Source organism: Acanthochromis polyacanthus, chromosome 15 (assembly GCF_021347895.1).
Source record: "Acanthochromis polyacanthus isolate Apoly-LR-REF ecotype Palm Island chromosome 15, KAUST_Apoly_ChrSc, whole genome shotgun sequence".
NCBI classification, from domain to species: domain Eukaryota; kingdom Metazoa; phylum Chordata; class Actinopteri; family Pomacentridae; genus Acanthochromis; species Acanthochromis polyacanthus.
Window position 1 is genome coordinate 11,389,277 of NC_067127.1, and position 26,235 is coordinate 11,415,511.

General features: G+C 45.0%; 1 protein-coding gene across 2 annotated transcripts in view; it reads right to left on the reverse strand.

The window, feature by feature from the left end:
* The window catches only part of slit1a (slit homolog 1a (Drosophila)), a 91,459-nt gene that overhangs the window by 16,804 nt on the left and 48,420 nt on the right, over window positions 1-26,235 (reverse strand). Inside the window, exons 5-21 of one of the 2 annotated variants that reach the window (XM_022197015.2) lie at window positions 24,021-24,092; window positions 22,468-22,539; window positions 21,145-21,216; window positions 19,716-19,879; window positions 15,485-15,632; window positions 11,166-11,237; window positions 8,816-8,887; window positions 8,653-8,724; window positions 8,222-8,365; window positions 6,601-6,764; window positions 5,539-5,562; window positions 2,580-2,724; window positions 2,392-2,466; window positions 2,150-2,293; window positions 1,923-2,066; window positions 1,664-1,830; window positions 813-945 (exon numbers count right to left, since the gene is read on the reverse strand). In XM_022197015.2, coding sequence (XP_022052707.2) covers window positions 813-945; window positions 1,664-1,830; window positions 1,923-2,066; window positions 2,150-2,293; window positions 2,392-2,466; window positions 2,580-2,724; window positions 5,539-5,562; window positions 6,601-6,764; window positions 8,222-8,365; window positions 8,653-8,724; window positions 8,816-8,887; window positions 11,166-11,237; window positions 15,485-15,632; window positions 19,716-19,879; window positions 21,145-21,216; window positions 22,468-22,539; window positions 24,021-24,092 — 1,884 coding nt within the window. The remainder of the gene's footprint in view (window positions 1-812; window positions 946-1,663; window positions 1,831-1,922; window positions 2,067-2,149; window positions 2,294-2,391; window positions 2,467-2,579; window positions 2,725-5,538; window positions 5,563-6,600; window positions 6,765-8,221; window positions 8,366-8,652; window positions 8,725-8,815; window positions 8,888-11,165; window positions 11,238-15,484; window positions 15,633-19,715; window positions 19,880-21,144; window positions 21,217-22,467; window positions 22,540-24,020; window positions 24,093-26,235) is intronic. The other variant, XM_022197016.2, reaches the window with a different exon arrangement.

Sequence of the window (26,235 nt, forward strand, 5' to 3'; positions counted from 1 at the left end):
GTCCGTCACTTTGATAAATGGCCGATTTAGGGCCTGGTCCCTCTGGGCAAAGCTTCAGGCTCCAGCTATTGTTGTTGACTGTACATGGGGGTGGGGAGGACAGGGGATGGCGGTCGGGGGGGCCGGTGGTTAGTTAGGAGGCCTTTGGGTTCAGAGGTAATGATAGGTAATGATGGTGTAGAGGACACTTGGGATAATGATGGAGTAGCAAACTCTCCAGATGACTAGATGAAAGCCCAGAACAGAGGGGTACACCTGGTCACACCTGCTGGGACAATGACAGGCCTTAAGGCTTGCACAGCGTGTGTGTGCATCTGTCTGTATGTGTGTGTGTGTGTGCCTGAGTTAGTCAGAACCACTTGAAGCAGTATTGGAAAGTTCTAGACCTATTCCATTCCCTCCCCTTTCCATTGAAAACTGCTCATTAAAATGTCCTGTTGCTCCCCTATGCTCCTGTGGACAGGCTTTTGGACCTCACACAAATATGCACACACACAGTCACACACACACACACACACACACACTGATCCTTGGCTCTGAGTGTGAGAGTGACATCAGTGTTAGCCCTGAAGGCTGCAAGGAACACAGAAGAAGAATGTCTGAGAGAATAACTACAGGGTTTATTGACTCCTTTCCTCGTCTCCAAATGATGAGATCTGCTTTCTTCGCCTCTGCTGTTTTCGCTAACTCTCATCTTGTGTTGAGCCTCATAAACGCCTCTTTGCTTTTTTATGTGATCTCCGTCAGTTTCAAATCAAGACGAAACCGGTCAAGCCTATGAATATAAACACAATTGATGCCAAGGTACTCACAATTCAGTCACATTTCTGGGGATGCCTTTGGGCAGGGTGTGGAGGTGCTTGTTACTGCAGCGCACCACAGTCTCCAGGCAAGTACATTCACTGGGACACTGGGGTCTGGGCACACAGCTTGACTCCTCTTGGCCTGGGAAAAACAAGAAGAGGTAGAGGGAAGTGGGATATTAGAGCGGAAGCAAAGGGAAGAATGACCAGGCGAGTATGAAAGAGATGGAGACAAGTCAAAAGAAGAGCTGCTGTCTCTGGGAAAAATGATGTGCAAGAAAAGAAAAAGTGTAGAAAGACAAAGCAAACCTAAAGGCAAGACACTGCCAAAGCATCCCAATCCTTCAAGCTGGTGAGGCATCGAGACAATGAAGTAAGAGGAAATGAAAAATGTGAATAGTAAAACAGGACAAGAGGGAGAGGAGCCTCGCTAATGTAATATCGACCAGCAAGAGCAAAGAATGGAAGCTGCCCGAGGCCTGAAGACAAGTCTAACAGTCATTCAGGTGCAAATAGGCTGACTGGTCAATAAGGCAAACAGCTCAATAGCTCCACTCAGCCTGGCATCGACCAGCAGCTTAGGAACTGCTGAATAGCAATCTATTCAGTAAACAAAAAACTCACACAATAGCGGTCATTATTTAAGGTGATCTCAGACACTTTAAGCAGCTCTTGCGCATAACGGATTTTGGAGCAGAGTGCTATGTTAACTTCTTCATCAGTCACACCCAGACAGGTTAGTTTCACATACAGTGGAGGTTATCTGCTTTGTCAAAGAGGCTTATCTCCCTTCAAGGAGACAAATGGCTTCATTCAAAGTGGAAAAGACGCAACAAAACTACAGTTGTGGTGGAACCTACCCTCCTCACAGCGGAAGTCAGGCAGAGCCACATCCTGCAGAGGGATCTCCTTCAGGAAGGCCGGACGCTGGCAGCGAGGGTTACCCGTCACGATCTTCCTGCTCCTCAGCCAATCTCCGAGCCAGGCCAGCCGACAGTCACAGTTGAAGGCGTTGGCCAAGAGGTTACTGAGAGAGAATGAGCATGAAATGGCGTAAGACGAATGAAACTGAAGTTTAAAGATTGAGGTGCGTGTGTCTGTGTGTGACCAGGGTCGTACAGAGTGGAGAGAGTCTGCAGAGTGTCGAAGGCTCCTGGGGTGATTGTGGTCAGCTGGTTGTCATACAGAGACAGCAAACGGACGTTGTGAAGCCCCGTGAAGCTGTCGTTGTGGACACAACTGATCTTGTTGTTCCTCAGCATCCTAAAGAGGAAAAAAATCCAAACCACGTTAAAAATCGGAAATGATAGCAAACATTTTAAAAATAGCATGAGTGTGCTGCTCACAGCATGCGAAGTCCCTCAAGGCCACGGAACATCCCGCTTCGAACCGAATCGATCTGATTGGCTGTGAGGTGAAGCTCGTTGACAGATGATGCACCTTCAAACGCCCCATCCTCAATCTCTGTGATCTTGTTGTTGCTGAGGTTACTGTGGAGGGGAAAAACACATGTCAGAGAATTAAAATCAGCACTTACTGTTCAGAGAATGATTGTTAAGAGGTAATGTTAAAATGTAAAGTGGGTTACATTTTCTTCAGCTGGGAAAGGTTCTTAAAAACTCCAGTTGCTTCCAGAGTTGTAATATCATTGTTGTTAAGGCGGCTAAAGAGAAAAAGATGCAAAAGTTTAATCATCGAAATAAACTTTCCGTTCAGTTTTTTTTTACTTTACAGTGTTTCATTTCTTGCTAAGAAGAATGTTTGAAGATTTCTTACAGTTCAGTGGTGGATGCAGGGATGTGCTCAGGGATCTTAGTGAGCTTCAGGTTGGAACAGTCCACTACATTGGACTCACAGCGGCACTTAGGAGGACACACTGGATCACTGTTACAGGCATTATTCAAACGGGTGTCTTCTGTACCTGAACAGGAGAAAAATGCAAACGCATATACTGTCATGACTAAAATATGACGTCAACTCCTTTTCCTACACCAACACATGCACTTTGCTTTCCCATGATGCTCGTAGTCACGCATCCGCTTCCACCACAGGTGTACATCTTGTCCTGTTGTGACCTAAAAGAAGGCATCCCTACCTCATCTTTAACCTTAGACACCCTTTAAGACATCCTGCAACTCCCCTACCATTCATAGGAGAGATGAATGGGTGAGGCTGAGCTATTTTAGAGAGCCGTGGCAGAGTGTGAGCAGTGGGGTGAACAGAAAGAGGATTTGGGCAGCCGTCTGCAATGAAGCAGAGCACCCAAGAGAGGAGGGATGGCGGAAGAGAGCTGGCTGAAGAGATGCTCAGGAAGCAGACAGGTGGAGTCTCAGGGAGGGAGAGGGAGGAAATAGAAGGAGGGCATCAGGAGCATAAATGCAGGAATGAAAGAGAAGAAAGGAATGAAAGAGGAGACAGACGAGAGAGACATAAAAGTTGAGGGGCGGAGATGCAGAGAGACGTCTTTCCTGATGGAGGAAGAGCAAAAATGAGGCAGCATGGGGAGTGTGGGACGCTTTCCTGCACCTCCTCTGTCTATGAATAGACGTTACGTGCCAAAAAGTGTGCTGCCAGTTACATCATGGCTGCTCAATAATGGAACAGCACTGGGAGCTACTTAGAACAGTGTGTGTGCGTCTGTGAGAGTGTGCATTGTGTCTCAGTGTCTGCGCTTACATGTGTGTCTGTGTGCGTGTAGAGCTGATGCGTGTGCATATGTTCCATTTAGAGGGAACAGCCCAGCATTTTTCTGTGAGGAAATTGTTTTGTGTCCCGTTCTGTTTTGCATGCTCACATCACTGCACCACTGTGCCCGAGGTTTGGGGATGACGTCAGCGGGACACCGTGGGGCACCCAGACCACAACCATGAGCAGGAAAACCTCAGACAACCAGGACAAAATCCGACGGCTGGGTATCAAAAATCTGTCCGAATAAACAGAGCAGCATCCAAAACCAGAACCTAATCCCAAACTCTCATCACTGACTTTATTAGGACACAAGTTGGACAGTGGAAGACTGCAATTGCATTCACAGAGACGACTTCCTTCTGGCTGCCTGTGCAAAGTCTTTTTTTTCTGAAGTCGTGTCACTTCTCAGAGTGGCTCAGTGGAGGGTGCTGACAGACATAGTAATGCTGGTCATTAAGAAACTTTCCCTCGCTAGGCCAGACAACAGGAAAAGGCCTTTCCTGCTACAGAGGAAGCAATGAAAGTGCAGCGCGGCGCTTTGATCTCGAGGATGTGGAGGAGCCAGGGGAGATTTCGTGAGCCTGAGTCATCGTCATTGTCACAAGAGCGTGGCGGCGACACTTTTACTGTCAGCAGATTTACACGAAACTGGAGAAAACATAGAGGAGAGGAATGAGCTTTTTCCCTCTCTGAGGTGCAAAATGACTCATCGCTGGAGTTGTAGAAGTTCTCATAATTCCCTGCAGCTTGGTTCCTCATTATCAATGTATTATGGAATTCCCATACTGTCAGTGATTGTGTGTGTTTAATACATGTGTGTGTATGTGTGTGAATTGTGCAGGCTTTTATTGTTATCATTCAGGGAGGGCGAAATTCTTATTAATCACATTTGGCTTTGATCTTCCTTCTGCTTACATAGTACTCCCATTTGTTCTCTAAGCCAGTGCAGAGCTTTATCTCTACTTAGCACACAAAGGCACATTAATTTACACACACGCACAGAGACATACAGGCATAGACAACGACTCACACAAGCACCCGCAGCACCACAAACACACACATGTGCACGCAGAGTTCGACACACATCACTGCTCCTCCTAGTTATTTTCTTGGAAGTGCTCTTGTTAAGAGGTCCGGAAACATCCGCTGATAGGAATCTTGGTCCTCTGGTGGGCTTTATTTTCTTTAGTTTTTACTGATAGAAAGGACACACTTTCCTTCCCCTCTGTCCTTCTCTGCCTCACTTCTTTTTCTGTTCCTCTCGCTGACTGACTGTCTGTGCTAACGCCAAAGCAAAGAGACACTTCCTTTTGACTCTATGTGCTGAGACTGTTAGGAAAACAGAGCTGAGAAGAAACAGATGCTCCCACGCATATATATCACATTAAAACTCACATATAGGTACAGCTACTCTTGGGCCCAATTATATATTCGCATAAATGCCTGAAGTGCCACTACCAGCGGCACCCACATTTGCAAATTTCAACTAATTTTACCCATAAATGCCCAATGGTTTTTCTGTGAAGACCATTTCCTCTGAAGTTCATCCACATCAAAAGAGTATTTGAGTTTATTACAACTTGGGGCTTTCATAGTTTTTGGTAATTATCTCAAGAGAGGATGGAGGGAAAACCAAACTGCAAATGTTAGTAGTAATTTTTTATTGTACAAGAAAACTATTTGCACATAACGTATTGTTTTCTCTTACATATATGTTTGGAAAACTTGTAGGTTTGTTCAAAACTTGTACGATAATTTGAACACTTGTGTTTTTTTACTTATTTTCTAGAAATTTTAATGTGTTCTGCAACTCTGTTAAAAAGTTGGCTAGCTTTTAAACTTTTTTTTTTTTTTACTACTATGAAAAGGAATGAGGGCAACACTACAAAACACCCAAACTGTAGAAGTTATTCTTTAACCTGTGGGAGAATTTTATTTAAATGAACAGTAAGCAAATGGAAAAAGTGATGCCGCTACATGGCTGCAGGTGGAAAATGAAAGAAGAGGGGAAGACAATGATAGGTGTGAACATTTACAAGCCACTCACCTGGGATGACGTACTGCTCTTTGGCTGTGATGGAGAAAAGAAAGAGGGACGGATGTCAGTGAGACCAGTCTGACCTGCATAGCTGTGGCATCGCTATGCTTCAGAACAGTCATATATAGCGCTTATATATGACGAAACATGATTCAAGATATATGACAGTTAGACAGAGAAGCCTAGGACTATCTCTGTGCGTGACAACATGGAGGAACTAGTAACAATGGGAAAAAAGGTGGTAAATATTTGGCTGTTGCTGAGGAAGAGTGACATGAGGGAAAGAAGGAGACAGCGAGAAAGAAAAAAGAAGGAGACCAAAAAGAAAGTGAAAAGAAAGAGGAAAAACACATGGACTCCCTTCCACAGTGGGTCTAGCCAAACGAATGGGGCTATAAAGAAGTGTGAAACCTCAGCAGTACCAGAGTGCCAGAGAGCATGGCACAGTGCATAAACACAATGGTGGGCATGAGGTGGGGTGGAGAGGAGATGGTGGGGTTTGGCTGACGCAGAAAGGAGGAGTGAGAGAGCAAAGGGGGCATGAAGGAAACCTGAGAACAGAGAGCAATGAGCGGGCAAACAGAGATGGAGGCTGGGAGGGACGGGAGCCCGAGACTGGCAGAGGGTGAGGGAGATGGTGGGCACGAACAGAAACTCTAGCCCTTATACCAGCCTTGACTGGTGACCTCAGCTCACTGCGGTCTGAATGTGAAACCAGACTCACGATGTGGTAATATGGAGGGAAAATGGAGCAAGAGCGAACGATCCCTCTCTCCTTGGCCCCAAGTCCGTCTGGGGAGATATTGATTGAGGAGCACCGGCACAGCAAATGATGGGCTGAATAAAACCTTTTGCCAGGAATGATCACTCATTAACTGTGGTATGTGGTAGAGGGAGGAACAATGGGGGGGGAGCCACTCCCAGCGGAGAGAAAGAGAGAAGGTAAGAGTGCAGCAGTAGTGAGAAACAAGTGGAGTAAAAACAACAAAGCCTGTCCGGGAAATAGAGAGCCCCAGAGAGGGATAAACAGAGGAGACACTTGGAGACAGTAACACGGAGCCACCGGCCTACCAGAGCAACGGAACTTCTTGCTCTTGATCTGTCCAATACGTTTGTTTGCGAGGCGGCGTGGGCTGGCACAGCGGGCGCCGCTGGTCTCAATCGGGTTGGAGCGCAGGTAGTCCGCCAGCCACTTCAGATTACAGTCACAAATAAATGGATTCTGGGCCAGATGACTGGAAAATAGAGAGGAGGATTGGAAAGATTATAGAGGCAGATACAAAGGGAAAAAAATTTGCAACAGACTTTCACCTGAAACCACAGAAACATAGGAACATCTTCACTTATACATCGGCATTGTGAACTTCAGTGTCGTACGATCATTTAACATCAGTGTTTATCGACTTGAAGGTAAACCACACTATAATGACATCATCATGTTAAAGGAATGCTTTGACGTTGTAGTAAGAGACTGTACATAGATTTTGCAAAATATACTCATTAAAGTTGAGGTGGGCTGTATTTTATGGTGTCATTAGTCACAAATTCCTTAATAACCTTTCAGCACGCTGTAACTTAAGTGGACTGAGAGGAAAATAGATGTCTGCACCTCGTCTTGGCTCCATGTCCAGGCGTTAGAAAATCTAGTGTGTGACTGGAGACTTTGGCCAATCACATGGTTTCCACCCAAACCAGGTGAAAGAGTATAAAGTGCAACAAAGTGCATGATGGGGATAGGGTATCGTGGCGTAATGTATTAAACAGAGGACTCTGACTCAGGAGAGTGGGATTTGAATCCTGTGTGAAGCCACAGGTGAAGCAATTACACCTGGAAAAGGTCGTTTTCAGAACATTGTGTGCCGAATGAAGCTTGTTTCGCAGCAGCATCTGCAAGGTTATTACCCTGTGTTATGGCGGAGTCGTCCTTTTGGTGAGACTTACATTTACACAGCGCTAATTTAGCAGGAAGCTGAATTGCTGTTGTTGCTTTAAGCTTGACTATTTGTGCACATTTAATATCAAGTCCCCTTTTTCGGATGTTTCAGACACTCCAGCATGAATTTGACGTCACCACCAGGTCCTGCTTTAGTTTGTAGAGCATGTGCTGCCATTGGAACTATGTAGTCAGTTTGGATGCATGGAGGAAGGCCCAACATGTATTTTTACCCCTTGTTCAGAATGCAGGCACAAAAACAAGCTTGTTTTAGCCTGAGACACTTACACCCACTGCTCTTTGAGTGTGTGTGTGGTAAGCCAAGGGGCAGCACTATCCATCATCTCCAACAGGTGTCTTCCATGACAGCGCCGAAAACTTTTATTATGCATCATGTTTCCGATGCCACGGTGTGGGGTCTGTATTGATAACTGCGTGTGGCTTGCCTTGTTTATTGGGACAGAGAAAAGTAGATACTCATTTCGATGGAATTTGTGCCTTCTGAGTAACCATGGTGGAAAGACTGGGTGTGGTATGTGCTGTTTTTGATCTCGACGGCCACAGAGGCTGTATGTGTGTGTCCGTGTGTTTGTGAAGATGATAGATCTACTCCCCTTCTCTACCTCACCGTCCCATTCCTGTGTTATTACACAGACCTGCGAGTAAACAACTCCTGTGTTGGCTCATGTTTTATGGTAACGGCTCAGCATGTGTCAGAGCGTGTACAGCGGCGCATTTGCATGTGTGCATTTGACTCACAGGGTCTGTATAGCTCGGAGTGAAGTGAAGGTGCCCTTGGCGAGGGTTTGGATCTTGTTGTCATAGAGCGATAGCAGCGAGAGATTCTGCAGGTCCTGGAAGGCGTTGGCACGAACGCAGTGAATCTTATTGGCATTCAGCAACCTTAGAGGAGCGGGAGGAAAAGGAAAACAGAGGGAGGGCGAGAGGGAGGGAGGGAGGAAGACGGAAGAAAGAAGGAAGAGAAGGAGGGAAGCAGCTTGTCAGAGTTTCTTCATGCCTTCATTTATTATACATTCCATCTAGAAAACTATGCACAGGTACAAAGTTTACTTGAAGGTCATGACTCCTTCACTGAGTGGGAGTAAAGGGCGCCTGGTATCCAGTGTATGCCTGCAAAGCATCAGCAGAGTGTGTATGTGTGTGTCTGTGTGTCTGTGTCTTCTACTTACAAGAGTTGCAAGGCGTAGAGGCCATCAAACACCCCCTTGGGCAGATCAGTGATCTTATTTCCATACAGCACACTGAGAAATCACAACAGAGGCTTTGCTTTAGACACAGCAAATGACAGCCAGAGCAGCTACTTTTGCATGAACTCAGCTCGGGGCCACTTACAGGGAGTTGAGGGATCGCAGGCTGTGGAAGGCATCTGGAGCTATCTCTGAGATCTGGTTGTTGCTCAGGTCTCTGTTTTGAAGAGGAAGGTCAGAGAATTAGTCACAGAAATGGAGATTTGAGGCTAAGGTTGCGTTTCTATGTCACCTGTCACCTTAGCGTGATCCTCATAGGAAGGCGGCATGGATGCAAGGACTCTGCTTGTGACTGGCAAGCGAACAAGACGCAAACGTAGCGTGAGTTGGAAGATGAGCTCCAGCTCCCGTATTTGATGATGCGTCCCTTCAAGGGAGCCGTGTAGCCAATCAAAACAGTTGCACTTATTATTTGTGGCCTATCAAACGAGTCTCTGTTGTATCACGGTGTGTGTGCAAGGAAAAATGTAACGCAAGGCTGAAATCCAAAGCGAAATACAGTAGACTGCCTCCGAACATAGCTGCTGTTAATAGGATCCGCAGGCCTCTCCCCACAGGATAACCACTAAGCCTGTGTGTCTATGTGTTTATGTGTGCGTGTCTGTGTGAGTAAATGCAACAGTAAATGAGGAACAGTGGGACAGAAAGAGAGAAAGACAGATGGAGAGAGCAAGTTAATGGAGTATGTGGACTGAACTCCAGTCGACTGGATACCTTTGAAGGAAAATCATCATGTGGTGAAGAAGAGGGATATTTTCTCATTTGGGGGTAACAGTTAAATAAGTACCCATTTGTCTTCTTGTAAAGGACTGAGGTTTCCTGGAAAAGAAAACGCCGCAAAGGAGCCAACATATGCACTGGTGTGTGTCTGTAAACTCAGATGCTGGTTGGGTTTTGTATGTGTGTTGGGTGTGTGAAGACTGTTACTGCATCCCCGTCTGAAGCGGTGGTTCATGTGTAGGTCGTCCAAACTGGGACAAGGTGAAAGAGAACGTGTGCGGTTGACATTTACTGGGAGAGGAGGACACGAAGGGTCAGGAGAGGCATGACCACAAATAAACAAATGTGCGCATCAGCTTTTATAAAACTTGTACTTTGCTAAGTTTGCCTATATTTAACCATTTTTCCTACATAATATTGTACCGCATATGAACATCTGCAGAGCCGTACCCAGGGGAGTGAGCGTATTCATCATGATGTATCGATGCTGTCTGCATGCTGTGTACTGATGGTGTTGGACAGGCCTGGCCAGTGAGGGCACATAGCCAGCTGAATCAACAGAGACACCGAGGGTCAACACAGACATGCGGCCATACATTGTTGTTGCTAAATGCAGAATCAGCGCCAGTAACCGCAGTAGCAGGTCATGTTTGTTTGGAAGAACAGATGGATAACACCTACTTGGATGAATTTATGCTCCGTCTTCGTGGGGTTACAAATAAATATTCATTTGCTGAACAATAACATATCAGTTGCTCTATTTGTTCCAGTTCTGTTTCAGTTTATTAATTTGGACTTGATGCAGTAAATGTGTCATTCAACAACTGCTATTGAATCTGTTTTTTATGAATTCTATGAAACCTACATAAAGCTTGTTATACTCAATAAAAAGTAATGACCCATTTTTTGGTAATGATGCTTCAGTTTTGCGATAATGGTTATTTACTTTAAGGGTTTTCTTCATTGTAGCATAGAAAGTTGACCTGGTAGACCCAGAGTTTTGCAGTATTGCCACAAAAAACATTTTTTGTACAAAAGATAAAATATCTTGAGATTCCCCGGCTGCTGAAATGAGACAGCAGCTGCTCGGGCCTGTCCATCTCTCTGTATTCACCTCATCTGAACTTTAAACTGTCCCTGGAGCCGGATGATACAACGGCGAGGAATCCTTCAAGAAGGGCAGAGAAACTCCCTGAACTTCCGTTTACTCCGTCTCCCTGCTGCTATGTCGGTCAGGCATGGTGGTGTTGGGAGTTATGGGTTTGGCCGACTGGTGTGCGCTGGCGAGGTGACCGGGCAGCTGGCTGAACGGGTGAAAAACCGCTCAGACTCAACTATCAGTCTGCCACTGTTCACTCCCAGAGAGAGCAAAGCCTCAGCCCTCATTCCAGCACACTCTCTGTCCCCTCATCATCATCCCAGCCAGCAGTTTGCCCACACAGACTGGACACAACACTAGCCAGGGGAATACCAGTGTGCAGCAATGAAAAATGAGAGCTGTTATTATGCTCATGTAGGATCTGAGTGCTTGCTTTCCATGCCACCCCAAGTCTGAGAACAAGACTATGTTCTTAAGGCAAAGACAAAATAAATACTTCATGCTCCTTGGAAGTGGAATATGAAAACTGCCAATTGTCGCTTTCTTTTTCCAGCTCTCAACTTCTTGTTCTCATCTGTATTATTTAGCCCTGAGGTGAGTGTACCGCTGTACTTACATCCTACGCAGCTTCTTGTAGGGAGAGAAAGCTCCAGGAGGGACCGACTTAATCCCATTCTGCTCCAGACGTCTGGAGAGGAGAAGAGAGGAGAGGAGGAGAGAAGAAAAGAGAGGAGCGGAGAAGAGAGGAGAAGAGAGGAGACACCATTAGTTAACCAAACAATAGCGTTCTCCATGGTAACAGAGCTGAGTAATCACCTCTGACCCTTGGTGATTGGCCTGATTATATTAGTGGAGATCTATTCCCCAGCTGTAATAGGTCCAGGCATGTTGGAGTCATAACATCCTCAGAACCAATAAACAGTCTGAATATTAAAGTGCGGTGGAAAAGGCCTGGAGGGGGAAAAAGGCTCCGTCTCACTTTGTGCGAGGGTGTTAAGGCCTTTGACTAAAAGTCATATTTCTTCGCGGTATAACATTTACAGTTTCCAGCACTTATGTTCTCATATGAGATCCTGAAATCAATAATGATCTCACTTGTTCTTGTGAAATTTGCCTTTATCCTCTGGGTGTCTGCAAAGTGTCCAGCGAAACCTTTGCAGCGTGGTAAAATATTACTTCTTTGAGTTTACTTTTTCCTGTGAGCCTGAGAGCTAGTTGACAAGAAAAGGGTCTGACATAATCTCACCATAAAACAACTGTCAAAGAAGGAAATTAATACACAGACAAACATGCATTTGGTCATCCAGTACAGAGCGGTAACAGACTCTAATCAGTCTCAGATGGTCCCAGGGAAACAGACATCCCTAAACCCCATTAGTGTGGGCATGCCTGTGTGTTTCAGGCTGCTACTAAGGACCCAGCTCAGTCCCAGACCAATTCCCTGGTGTAGCTGGCAGAGGGCTGTTTATCTGCAGGTCAGTTCACAGCTTTTAAAACTGTCCTTACCGAGGCTTAGCAGGGCCCAGAGGGAGCCAGCTGCAGGCCCGTCTGGTTGTTCTACCATTCTGCCTCCCAGCAGAGCAACTGGCTGCAGACCAGGAGGCACAGGCCTGCGCGAGCTGTGGTAGGCCAGCGGCTAGAACGAAATCTAAAGATCATTAAGATGCTATTTGTCACCGCAGGGAAATGAGGAATATTTAGAAAATCTGCACAACTCTTTGGCAAACAGAAGGCTGTTGATAGATTTATCCACCACCTTCTGAAAGTATGCGATTTCCTGGCACAGGACCATTTCCACATGATTTAATTATTCTGGTCAGATTTACAACATGTCTCTTCAGGCCTCCTGCATCGCCATGTTTATGTCTATTCATGGGGGGTAAATGTTTTGTTAGACATTAGCCACAGCCGTTTAACAGTTTTGAGCTTCCAAATTTTTCAATCAAGAATCTTCCCGGCTTCAAAGCAGTGGCCGACATTTATGGAGCGACATAGGAGCGCAATTGACATTCTTAGGATAGCGCTGATTCCAGACCACAGATTCCTGCGGTGGACATGCTCTCTCTCTGTCTGTTTTTGTCTGCCTGTCCCAATGTGTCTGTGAATTTACAGCGGAGTGACAGCGCTGTGGTTCCTCTGCCCTCACCATGCGGCAGAGTGGTGGGCCAAGTGGCTTTAGCGCCTTCTCTCATCAACCAGTCTGTCTGACTGGTCCAAACCAGTCTGGCACTCTACATGCTGTTTGCATGTGTTTCAGTGTCACTGTCGGTTGTGTACGTGCATGCCTACATGCTGTGGTGCCCCGGTGTGTGTTAACATATAGCAAAAAAAACAAAACAAAACAAAACAGCCAGACAAGGGCGCACACACACATACACACAATGCTGTCTGACAACTTTTTAGCCTTCGCATTGTCACTAGTCTGTGCAGACCGATATGTGCAAGCGACTTAATCCCTGCAATCAACAAAGGAGCTACTCGTCCAATTGGCAGAGGGAAAAAAAAAGAAACAATCTCTCAGAGTCGCCTGTGGACGGACAATCAATGGTTCCCATCCAATTTATCAGACTGAACATTTGTATGTGTGTCTGTCTGCGTGTGTCTCTGAGCTGGTGTTTGTGTTAGCCCAATCAATGCTCTTCATCCTTTTCATTAGGGTCTGAGCATGGTTTTCATTAAAGGGAAACACATTATGCCTTTGGGTATTCACCCAGTGCGTGCGTGAGTCAGAAATGGATGGCAGGATCGTAGCAGCGTGGATGAAAGGCAGAAGGAGGGGGGGGGGTTGCAGAATTTTATGGCAGGGTTCAGTCATCGCAGACAGAGACTACGGTGCATAATAATCTGTGGTGGTAGTGTTTAGGCTAACTGGGCCTGGTCTCACAAGAGAGGAGTACAGAAACCAGCTCACATCCTCGCAGCCATAAACATAACACTGGCATTCATTAGGGTAGAGCAGGGCAGAGAGGTTGCAATTCTCCGATTTGTACGTAATGAGAGCAGCATGCGTGTGTGTTTGTGTGTGTATGTGAGTTTCCGAGTGCCTCATTAACAAGGCATTAGGCTGGCCTTGATACCCAGCAGCCCGCCTTTGCTGCAATTGAAACTGATTTTATAATGAACTTCAAGCGCAGATCAAACCTCCTGCACCAAGTTACAGAGCGGACCCCTCGCCCCCCTCCCCTCACCCCACTTTTTAAATTCTTTTCGCCGTTGATCTGCCTCCTTGAACCCGCCTGTGGCGATCTGGCAAAGCTGGTAAAGAGGGTGAGAAGATAGAAAGAAATGTAGAGGAGGAAAATAAAATTGGGGAATTTAACTGGTATGGTAAAGCTCTGATGGGACAGGAAGATATAAGTCAGCGTTCCACCACTCTGGTCTTGTAAAAAAATGAATTACAACATTTATTTATTAGCAGGACATGGTTAAGCGGCAATTAGATGTGGAGGGCAGGGTAAGATTTAAAATGTCTTTACTCATGTGCTGTGCAGACAGAATCCACTGTCTATAAAACTTGTGCATGGAAGAGCTATCTTTCAGCAGCCTCTCCCTGCTCTCCCATTAGTGCAGCTTGTTGGTTATTGGGCTCATAGATCACATCGGTCTTTATGATATTCCACTTGTGGAACTTTACAACTGGAGGGCATGCTGAAGAGGTCTACAAACCATAAAACACAGAAAAATTGCATCTCGGTTTTTCCATGTTTTATGGTTTGCAGAACATGCAGGGCTGAAATTAATTACACCTCAAAAGTCAAATGCAGGATGTGTGAAGCTTTTAAATGATTTTAATAATATCTCAGCATTTCGTGGGTGGTCACTCAATTAGGCAGAACACACAGAAGTGCGAAGTATATGTCCAAACAAGGAAATTGAGTACACCACTGCAATAGAATTGGGCCAGGGTTGTTGGGGAACATGGGATCTGTGACCTCCATGCTAGCTGGGTATTTATAAACAGACCCCATGGGGCGGAGGAGACCTAGAAACTTGCTGTGTCCTCCTAACTACACACATGCTCCTTGGAAGAACATGCAATGCGACCGCTGGCTCTCTCTCCCTCCAGCCAGCCTTTTTCACACCATGAATAAATCACAGTGTTGCTGTACCATTTCATGCAGACCTCGGACCAGCGGCATGAAACCCCTGATAGAGACAGTGAAAGGCACTATTTTAGAAAAGTCTAGCCATGCATTCCCGGGAATTACAGTAGGCTAATAGCATGTGGGCTGTAAACGGTTAATGCCCAGACAGATGTTGGAGGACTGATAAACGGAGGGAGGGACGTTAACAAAGCACTCACATGTGGTTCACAGCCATCTGAGCTGATAAGAGCATTCAGTCTCAGCCTAAGTCTGCTCTTATTCTGCGTTTGTGTCTTTTTCGGTGTACTGCAAGTTTATGGATGCCCTGCCAGGTGACGCATGGTTTTTAAAAAAAGAAAAGTAACCTAGAACTACATATGTACATAAAACATGCGTGTTTACATCTTCTCAGCCCTGTGAAACCACCTGCATGATCAAACACATTGATGAAAGGCTGGTTGATGAAACAAAACGTGCAAAAGCCATGTTTTCATTTCTGACTATCATAGATCACCTTTATGTTATTCAGGGTGAACATACATACTGTTCAGAATTATGTTTATATGTCTGTGGTTTAATTTACAGCTATGATCTTGTTTGCCAATTATAAATGTTAATACATGATGTTTGCTTAGGGTTCATCTGTTTCGTTCTCTAATATAATAAGAGGTTTGATATCATTAGACTACATTTAGAAGGAACCTGATTAAACAAGGATACAGGCAAAAATCTATCCTAGATCCTACCTGTTTACAATGAGGGCTACAAACAACTATTAGAATTGCATTTATCACCTTTTTTTGGTGTCGGGGTGACACTGTTAACTTAAGAAAGCAGGTACTGTGCTCACATTTCAGCCATGCTGTCAGGCAGGTTGGCTGGGATGGCGGTCAGACCTTTGCCTCTACAGTCCACGATGTTGTTGCTGCAGGTACACATGGCAGGACATGAACCTCCACCAATGCTGCACGGCTGCAGGCTGGAAGAATCCTGGTGTCCTGAGGAGAAATAAAAATGAGGAGAAGAGGAGGTGAAAAAGGAGGATATGACAAGATACAATGAGAAGAGAGGAGTATGCAGCTCCGACAGGTGTGTGAATACAGGTGGATTTGCTGGTTTCAGTGGAAGCAGCATGACTATAAGCGGTATTACATTATGAGATTGTTTCCCTGGAGGCTTTGTATAGCGGCACGGAGCCGCTCTTGTTCCCAAGTGAGGCTCACAATCTCTCCGCTGCTGCTCATGTCATCAACCTTTTTGTGCTGTATAAAGTGAATTCTAAATGAACACACATTCCCAGGGATGCTTTTGACATTGAGAAAAAGAAATGAAACATCCCACTCTAGACTTTATTGTAAAGCCCTATATCCTTGAGAATCAATGGGGAAGAAACTAGGTTATCTATCAAAGCTGTGCCACCATACACAGAGAGGAGAAGAAAGATTTGAATAATAGAGCTGGAGTGGCAATAGAAGGCCTCCCAATAACATCCATTGATCTCGCCTCAAATTTTCCTCCTGAGTCTGCATTCTCTGTGTGGAATTGATGCCATTCTGCACATTCAGCTTTGCAACCCCCACCTCTTCACTTCCATTTGTTCTAAAACACTTCAACTTTTTAATTTGCATACAGAGCACACAGCCCATCATGCTGTCTCTAGATACCTGTTCAAATAGCTACGGCACTGTCAACGGTGTGGTGAAGAGCGGGCGCTCGCACTGCCAGTGTGGCTTGTTTGGTAAGTGTGGTGTGTGTGTGAGTGAGTGTGTGTGAGTGTGTACAAAATGTGTGTCTGTAAGTCTAACCCAGATAAAATGAATAAAACAGACTTTTAAATGGCCTCATTTACACAGCATTACTAATCCGAGTTTCAAACCATGAATATTTAATTACCTCCCTATCTATCGCTCAGCTTGTGTGGAAAATGTTGGCGAGAGAGCAAAAAGGGGGGGAGGAAGACAGAGTGAGTGATGGTGAAAGTCGGTGACAGAGAAAGCACAGCGCTCAAAACTCTGCTCCCGAACACAGAAAGAAACATTATGGTTCACCATAAAATTACCGGCTTTAGCACTCTGACCAGTTTCACCAAAAAGCAACGTTTAAGGTCAGATTTCACACATCTGGTCGGTCACAATCAATTACCTGAAGGGAGGGAATGCTTTGACAGATCTGGAAATTGAATAGCAAATAGAATCAAGAGTGTGAATCAACACTGGCACAATCACTGTACCCACGTGATCTGAGGCCGTGTGATCTGGGATGGCAGAGGTTTGACAGATCTGGGATCAGGTGTAGGGCAGAGAAAAACTCCCTTCTGATCTAACATGGCATATTTGACAGGCCTGGGATCAGGGAGAGTGCAGAGCACAGCTGGAGCGGCCTTAACAATGACAGCTCCCTGACAGGTATAGTTGAGGTGAAGCTGTTTGATGTTCTCTCCTCCCCTGTTCTTCCTACTGCTGTTTTCCCCATTATCTCTTTCCCATTCGCAGTTTTTCTACGGCTGTATTCCCGTCCCAATTCCCTTGTTTTACTTGCTTTCACTTTTTCTAGCAGTTCCCCTCCTCCACCTGCTCTTTCTGCTCTTCCTCACTCCCTTTAGCATCCTCATTTTCACCCCTTCTATCACTGCAGTCCATTACCTTTTGTCCATTTGCTCACAGGTCTATACATATAACTTCCCTCCATCTCATTTCTCTCGTCATTTCAAAATATTATCACTGGCTTCCTCCCATTTGTCTCTTTCCCATTTTCCCTCCCTGTTTTATAGAGTCACTTCTTCCCTGTTTCCCACTCACTACAAGAGCTGTATTTTTATTAAAACCTCAAGCAATTCATTACCAATTGCTCATTTCAAACATAATATTTTGACTTCAATTATTATTACATACGAGCAGTAATTCAATACAACAGCCATTCGGTCATGTAACCTTGAACTGGCACAAGCAGCTTCGAAATTTGAGTTTCCTTTGCTGTAAATGATCAAGAGGAGCAAAGGGGGTCTACGACGCTCGATAAAATCACAGCAGAGGCCAATAAAACAAGCTTGAGCAACTCTAATATGAACTAGAATCTAAGGATTATGAGTTATTAGGATGAAAATGGTTTGGCAGTATTATTTAATGTAGGTAAGGCCCATCATTTCTCACTAATTTTCTCAAAAGGAGTTAAAGAAACTGAATTTGATCCAGGTTATAAATCTTGAAAACATGCATGTCCTACTGTTCAACTTTAAAATTCAATTTTCAGCTAGATTTAATACTTTTTAAATCTGCTTTTCCCTGTTTTTTTCATCAGCAAGCACAGACACTCAACAAAAATTCTGCGCTTTTTAAAACTAAAAATAATGAGCCCTAGGTTTGGATTTGGGATCTGTTCATTTTCAAAGCCGACTGATGACAAACGACTGCCTGGAAAAATATTTTCTCCTCGGAGCGAAGCGGTAAATGTGTTGCTCTGCTCATTACTGGCAAAAAATTTACAATATAGTGATGCTTTCCAGCCAAATACTGGGAGTGACGGTGAGTGACTCATAATACTGAGAGTGCTGCAGAATTTCATCATATTTCGCATCAATGAATAAAACACTGTACCCCGTTTCCCTTCTTCTGCGTCTCGCTCAGCAACATGCCTCTCTTCTTTCTCCCTCTCCTTCTTTCTCTTGTCCAAACATATCGCCACCCCGCCCCAAATCCCCCGCAGGTGGCCTGGCTTGGTCGCAGCACAAACTAAATACATGCACGGCCACATTGTGCTGAATATCAAAAATAAAAAAAGTGTGTGTGTGTGTGTGTGTGTGTGTGTGCCAGCGAGCCATTCCCTAATGAGTCCTTCAGTGGGAGTTCAACTTCTGGTCACTCATCCTCTCAAGAAGAAACTGGGAGTATGTGTTTGTGGGTGTGCATGTGTTTGGATGAATGCATGACTGAGTACTTACACACACATATGCAGAAATACACAGCAAACGATGTTAAGTTTAAGCTGCTGTTTGTTTTGCCCAAATTGATTCACTTTTGGGACTCGCATGGAACCAGTTCTTTAAAATTCTTACATGATAGAAGCATATAGCTGTGTGCAATGTAAGACACAGCTCCCCATCACGCAAAAATCCTTAACTTTCTGTATCTGCATCCAACCAGAAACCAAAATTTTCCTGACAAACCCCTGCTCCCCTTTTGTATCTGGAATCGTTACACTCCCACGCTTTGAATCTCTTTCCCTGGGCGATGAATAGTTAATGATCTGTGCTGTCACGCCGTATGGCTGCGTAAAAATCACAACCCATGGAGAGAGAGACATAGGGAGAGGTACGCACACCCACAAACACACACACACACAAACGTAGACACAAACACCCTTCGCAGCTGGTGTTGCGAGCGAGATGGCCTTGTGGGGAGTGGAGGTTCTCATGCTGTTTTTCCATTGTCCGGATATGATAACCCCAATGCACGCCATGACACGCCCACATGCACATGCTGTCTCTGTTCCCTCCGTCTCACACACACACACACACACACACACACACACACACACACACACACACACACACACACACACACACACACACACACACACACTGCATGAGCAAAACAGTGACTTCAAAGCCACAACAATCCTTGTGCGTGGAGGTGAAAGGCCATAAATAACGACAACCGAGGAGAGGGGTTCCACCGTCAGTGGGGGCTGCCTCTGCTCCAGCTGTGTGTTTTATATATGTTGGGTATATTCCGAGCACCGCTGCCAGCTCCTAAAAGCTGGATACGCATGCAACAGCCTGAGGAGCGCTGTGGGGGTTGCCTGGAGGCAGAGGAGTTTGGCAGGTGGCTGCCAGGTGAATACACACTGACACAAAAACACACTGGGGGAGGAAGAGGGGGGCAGATAATAAATGCTACCAGGGAGAGGAAGAGTTTGTCATGAATGAGCTGATTAAAGTACTCATATGTCATTTTGTCTCTTTTTGAGATGCTGTGAAACTTGCTTCCTTGTCAAATGCACACATAAGTGGCTAAATAATCTACGCACAATGTGAAATGCAGTGTTTTTGAGGTGTCACTCCTCTAAAGTTGAGTAAATCTTACCCGAGCAGCTGAATTCGTGCTTCTGTACCTCGGCAACATTGAGGCCTCTGAGCTCAGGAGGGCCAGTGCACTGGGTGAATAGACCAATTGTAGGCCTCTGTCTGAGCCACTGGGCCAACCAGGCCAGGTGACAGTCACAGTTCAGGTTGTTGGAGTGGAGACGGCTGTGAAATGAGAGAAAAAAATTGAACGTTGATGCTTGAAATACCCTTTATTAAACCCCTAAAAGCTCATCTACAATTCTACGATTTCATTTCGCAGATGCTTTTATCCAAAGCTACGTACATCTGAGGAAAAAATACAACACAAGCAAGGATCTGGTCAGGAGAAAGCATCTTGGATGAGTGCCATAAGATCTCTGTGTATCAAAATAAGCTGTTTTGAAGTTTATCTCATGAAAATAATCCCTTCCTGCCTTTAAATGGCTTAGATGTAACTCTACACTGCTGCTTGCTCTTAAACGTGCAGATCTGTAAAATCCCTGCCTCTCTCTTGCTGCAGCTCAAAAAGTACTCTACACTACACAATGGCAAGCTGTAATATTAAGTAAGTGAAGAGGAATTTAGGCCTACTTCCCCAGGTTTCTTATGTTTGAAGCCCCGGAAGCCTGAATTTGTGTTTTTGAGATGGTAAAAACACTTCACAGACACGTATAAAACTCGCTTTTCACAGAAGGGGGTCTTTAAATGAGCCTAACTAAAATACCATCCGCAGAAGACATAAATAGCATAAAAAGTGTCTATTCTTTCCTCCAACTCATCACATCCAAACCCTGTGGCAAAACACACTAAATGATATGCTACATGGATGACTGCAAATGGCACATTCTAAAAAAGTGAAACACTAAAGAGGACTTTTCTAAACCAACTACTCCAAACAGTGCATTCCTGCAATCCTGCGTCGCTCCAGAATAACTCTTGCTGTGGTGCGGTGGACCTAGGGAACATGTATGCTAACTCGCAAACCCATGCACACAGACACATAGGAGTACACACAAGCAGGAAAAGCCATATAATATAACCCCACTGGGAGCGAGAAAGCATAAAATGTCACCACAAGAGCAGTGGAGTCAAGGCTCAGAGTTGCAGGAGGCATAATTGTTTTAATTTGTGCATAATTTCAGATTTAGTAATCACATACAAAGCACAATACACAATAGGCTACTGAGGCTATTTGCGTCTTTCTGGCCCAGTTGTTGTCTTTAGATGGAAGGGATAATGGCCCCTGGCATCGCTACAGACCCCTCTGTGGTACTCTGTGGTTATGGCTGCCACCCAACATTGACTGGAATGACAGAACCTGTCTGCTCCCATTGAGATCACATAGAAATCACCCTTTATCCTACTTTATGTATGAGAAATATAGTTTTATTTTAAAGAATACCCCCAGAGAGGTAGAGAGCGTTGTGGGAGGAATATTTGTGACTTACAAAGTTCGCAATTTGGGCATGTGGTTGAAGCTGGAGACGGGGATGCTGCTGATGTTGTTGTTGTTCAGCGTTCTGTGAAAAGAAAAAGAGCGAGAAGTCATGTTGTCAGTGCCAGAAAGAGAAAAGTCATTCGAAAATTTTCACTTCAAAAAGTGTTTTGTTGTGCCCATCCGCGCCCATTCCAGTCTCTTTAAAATCCGTCCCCTTCTTTCTTTTCTCGTCTCTCTTTGTGGCCCACTGGGAATATAACACCTCATTCCACACAGATGGGAAGCCCTCGCACCTCCCACGCACACGTACAGTCGTGCATGCAAATATGCACACATACATACAAGCACACGAGCCGGCTTCCGAGTGCCTCTACTCGTACTAGAAACGTACGATGCGCACACACACACACACACACACACACACACACACACACACACACACACACACACACACACACACACACACACACACACACACACACACACACACACACACACACACACACACTTCCATCGAACCTAGGGCATCAGCTGCAGCAAGAGGATTGGGTCATTTCAATCAGCCTAATAACCCTTTACCATATTTCAACCTGCTCCCCCTTTTAACGCAAACTGTCCTCCTCCCCCATAAAACCTATACATACACACCCCATCAAAACAACCTCCTTTGCCCTCTTACACCATTAGGACGACCCCATCACTACATCAATTCAGCCATGAAAACAGCCTTTAATGTTTCTTCTTTTTTCTTTGCGTCACAACCTCCTAAACCCCCCGCATACACAAACACAATCTTTCACCGTCAGAATAACAGGGCTGTCTATGAAGTGCCTTTGTCCCATCGCCTGCACTGTTACTCTACATTGTTTCAGGTGGAGGCCGGTGATTAGGACTTTTGACAAGAGATGATTAATTGAACATTTTAAGGTGCAGAGCATGGTCGCCAATGTGTGCGAGGGAGGGGAATGCTAACTTGAATATAATTTCCGAACAAGATGCTAGGAGCCCCTCTTGTCAGATGGCCTGCCCAGGGCTGGATGGTGTGTAGATGATGGAGGTGGAGTAGTGGGTGGGTGGTGGTGGTGGGGGGTGTTAATGTGATGGAGGGGAACGCTGCTGTCAACTGTGACTTAATGGAGCTTGGTCTCCATGATGCAGGCCCCCTCATGAGGCCCACAGGGGGGCATTTTGGCATAATAACCAAGGTCTGTGCTATGTGTATATATTAGTTGTGGTTACCGGCAGGGTAAAAACAATGCCTTAATTTAAATCAGTGCTTTAATGGAATAATACAGGGCTGGGCTGGATGAATAGCATCACTTTAGATACTTACAGCACTTCCAAGCCTCTCAGCGCTCTGAAGGCTCCATCCTCGATGCAGCTGATGTGGTTTTTATCCAGCTGGCTGCAGATCACACACACACATGAGAAAGAGAGAGAGAGAGAGAGAGAGAGAGAAAGTGGCTTTGTTACACAAGACACATACACAACCTTTCCATCTCCCTGTAGGGTAGTTGTAATTATTGATACAGTAAGTAGTACACTGATGGACTATGGTAAATCGATAGTGGTTTAGTCATCTCTGCTCAAGTAACCCCAGGAGTAGCAAAAAAGGACTAGACTGATTGTTTATCTGCGTCGATGCACCTCATAAATCTTTGTGTCCATGAACCATAATGAAGATGTAGATTTCAATCCCTACAAGTCATCTTTGGGGAGCTGTTTGTGTGGTAGTTTACTCAATCATGTGCTACAGGGTCCACTGAACATTCATACACGCACCAATATGAACATATTACTTTACTCCCACTGAGGGCTGTTAACCTAACAAGGTGAAATGTTAACATGCTGAAATTACATTGAATAAGTTGCAAATGAAGGACATTCCTCTGCTGTTCATATACAGTAGGTGTTAGTAGAACTTGAATTGCTCTAAGCAATCTTGATTAACTCTTGATTGAGTTACCGTCAACTCTTTCAAGAAGTATCAAACAGAACAACTAGATAATCAATCAGTAATTTAGCAGACAATAAACCAGCAACTACTGAGTTCACATGTTTTTTTAGCCTCTCAAATGTTAACATATTCAGATTTTCTTAGACATCCATGAGATTAAAGTGAATATCTTTGGGTTTAACTGTCGAGATGATGCATTATGGGAATTTGTGATGGCCGCTGTAGCAGTATGGGGTGCCAGGGCCATTGCTACAAACCTTCCAGTCCTTATTCATCCACAGTGATAGCCATGTTCATACTTCCAGTGCAAAGTCAAATCCAGCTCTGGAGTGTTGGACTCTGTCAACATTGTCTCAGATCTTGTTTGGGATATTCATGGACGGGCTCCAAGGTGTAACCATGACAAGGAGGGTGTCTGGTTTGGGAATCTCAGAGTTGAACTGAGGAGATGACATGGTTGTGTTGGCTCCATCAGGCATGGACTTTCAGTGTGTGCTGGGTAATTTACGCCAGCACACACAAAGAACATGAGTGTGAAGCTGCTAGGATGAGAGTCAGCATTGTAAAACCTGAGCATGGAGTAAAGTCACTGTTGCTTTTGTCGCAAGGAGCCAGCTGAAGTGGTATGAGGATCTGATTAGAATGCCTCCTGCGCACCTTCTTTCGGAGGTTTGGGAGGAGACCCAAGAGTCGACTTAGAACTCACTGAAGGTGTTACGTATCTTTTCCGGGCTGAGAAAGCCTCGAGACCTCCCAGGACGAACTGGAAAATGTTACTTGATATGTAACCTGACCCCGGATAAGCGGAAGAAAATGGATGGATGGATGTTTTGTCATTTGACCTTCCAAATCATTATTAAATAATGAAGATAAGTATTATTTGAACAGCTAAGCACACCCATCCCTGGAGCAAAAGGTGATGTACTCACAGGTTTTTGATATCTGTAGCTCCTCTGAATGCTTTTCTGGGGATGGACTGGATGAAGTTCTCACTCAGATCTCTGTGGAGACAATAGGTAGGCATTAGTTACACACAACTCATCCTCGATGTTTGTTTGGTTCAACGGGGTGTTTGTTCAATGCGATTCTTTTTTGGGCACGATATTAACATGTTTCAACAATTTCCTCCTGTAAACCTTTTATTTCCAGCGTTTAAGCATGTTTTTCAGCCAGCAGAATTCACCCTCTATTCAGTGTCACTCCTTCTTTTACCACACTCATTGGTGCAGAACGGAAAGCCGAGGGCATTTTTCTCTCTTCAATGTGTGCCAACACCCTGAGGTGTGGTACTGCATGGAGAACTCCACTCACAATGAAGTGGTTAGTTTTTGGTGGCTGCATTATTCAGTGTTCACTCATGCTATAATTTGTCCGCTGCGCCTTGACCATGCTCTGGCTTGTGCTCTGGTGTGAGGCACCAAGCTCACTGCCCGCACACAGACCAAACAAACAGGCAGCAGGGCAGTGACTGATGAGGCGTCCTCGGCGATCCTGTAGGGTGGATTCATTTGGTCGCTGTGGCACAAAGAACATTATCTTTTCGTATTAGGTTGTGTGTGTGTGTCCAGCGCTTAACGATGCGTACAAATCAGGCATTTGAAAAGTGCATGTGTGTGAAAAGTAAGAGAGTGAGAAAGCAGAGGGGAGGGACGGAGAGTGAGTGAAACACAAGTAGCCATAGTTTTAATTAGCAGAGTCTTTTGTTTGCCGTTTAAATGGTGAGCTAACCTGATTCAGAAAGGCCTTGCCCCTCTACTACGCACAAACTACACAAGGAAACTCTAGGGTGCTGCCAGAGAGGCTCCTGGCTTTAAAACACATGCACGGAGGACTCCCACAGCTTGGATAGATGTAAACAGAACACTTATGATCACCCACGGAGGGTCTAAACACCAGAATATATAAAACTACACAAGTGTTTTGCATGTGATTTTGATGACTTCTACTTATTTAATGTTCATGCACACCACAGCACGCAAACCATTGATGCTCACAACAAGTACCCACACGACTACCCTGTGTGGTAACGTTAAAATGAGTTCCCAGGACTATAACGACACATAGTCTCACATCGTGTCCCCAATGGGTCATCATTTCCCGAACTTTCCTTGGAATGAATATTGCGCAGAGATTGTTTTGGTGGGACACAAAAGAGGTCAAAGCACACCACAGCCGCTGTGTTGTGCAATCTATCTAATGAATGGGTGGTTGTGTCTTTATGATACAGCAGAAATTAAAAGAGGCCACTGCAAATACACCACAATTAAAAATGGAATTTGTGTGTTTCATTTCAGTGGATGAAGTATTGAGATGAAGTTGTACGATGGCAGTCTACTTGAACATGTCGGGTCTTGCCCCATGTTTATAGCCTCCCTTCATTAAAAGAGGGGTGTGTGTTTAGAAATTACACTACATGGAAATGACCATAAAATTTAGGCTTTTTATACCTGAGATAAACACAGTCCAATTATCTTAACTTCACGTTCAGGATGCCTGCTGTTCTAAACACACAAAAACACCAAGTGCATGTACAGATGTGCAAATTAAGCGCACACATCGCTGGCTGATGTTCAAAGAGAGCGTAAATATTCCATCTAGTGGCACATTCTAATTTTACCATGCAAGGTTTGAGAGCTGACTTTCCTCTGCAGATCTGCGTAACATCTGCTTTTGCTGAGATATAGGGCAGCACAGTTAGCAGGCAATTTAGGCAATTACACAACAATAATCTATCTATCCTGTCAGTCTGCCATAATTTGCAGGATCATATCCCAAACATCAAACCGACTTCATGTCTTCTTAACTAGCAAGCACGAGAGCCATAACAGTTGCGCTCCCTCCAGCCCCTTTGTTGTTCTCTTGGCAAAACAGTCTGAGCACCGAGTTGAAAGCTGAGTCAGTCTGGCACCCGGGCTATATTGGTGCCTCTTATCAAAGTGGCTCCTTGCGAGAGGAATGCTTTTGGTCTACCTGGCCCTGCTCTCCACCTAATTGCTAATTAGTCCTCTCACCTTCTCGTCACCTTTGTGCAACAAACACATGAAGATTCAGACATGTTGTGCTGCAGAAATGCTGTTAATGACTTCTCCCCTCCGGACATCTGGGAGGATGTCTCTGTGATTTCTCAGCTTGGCTTTGTACGAG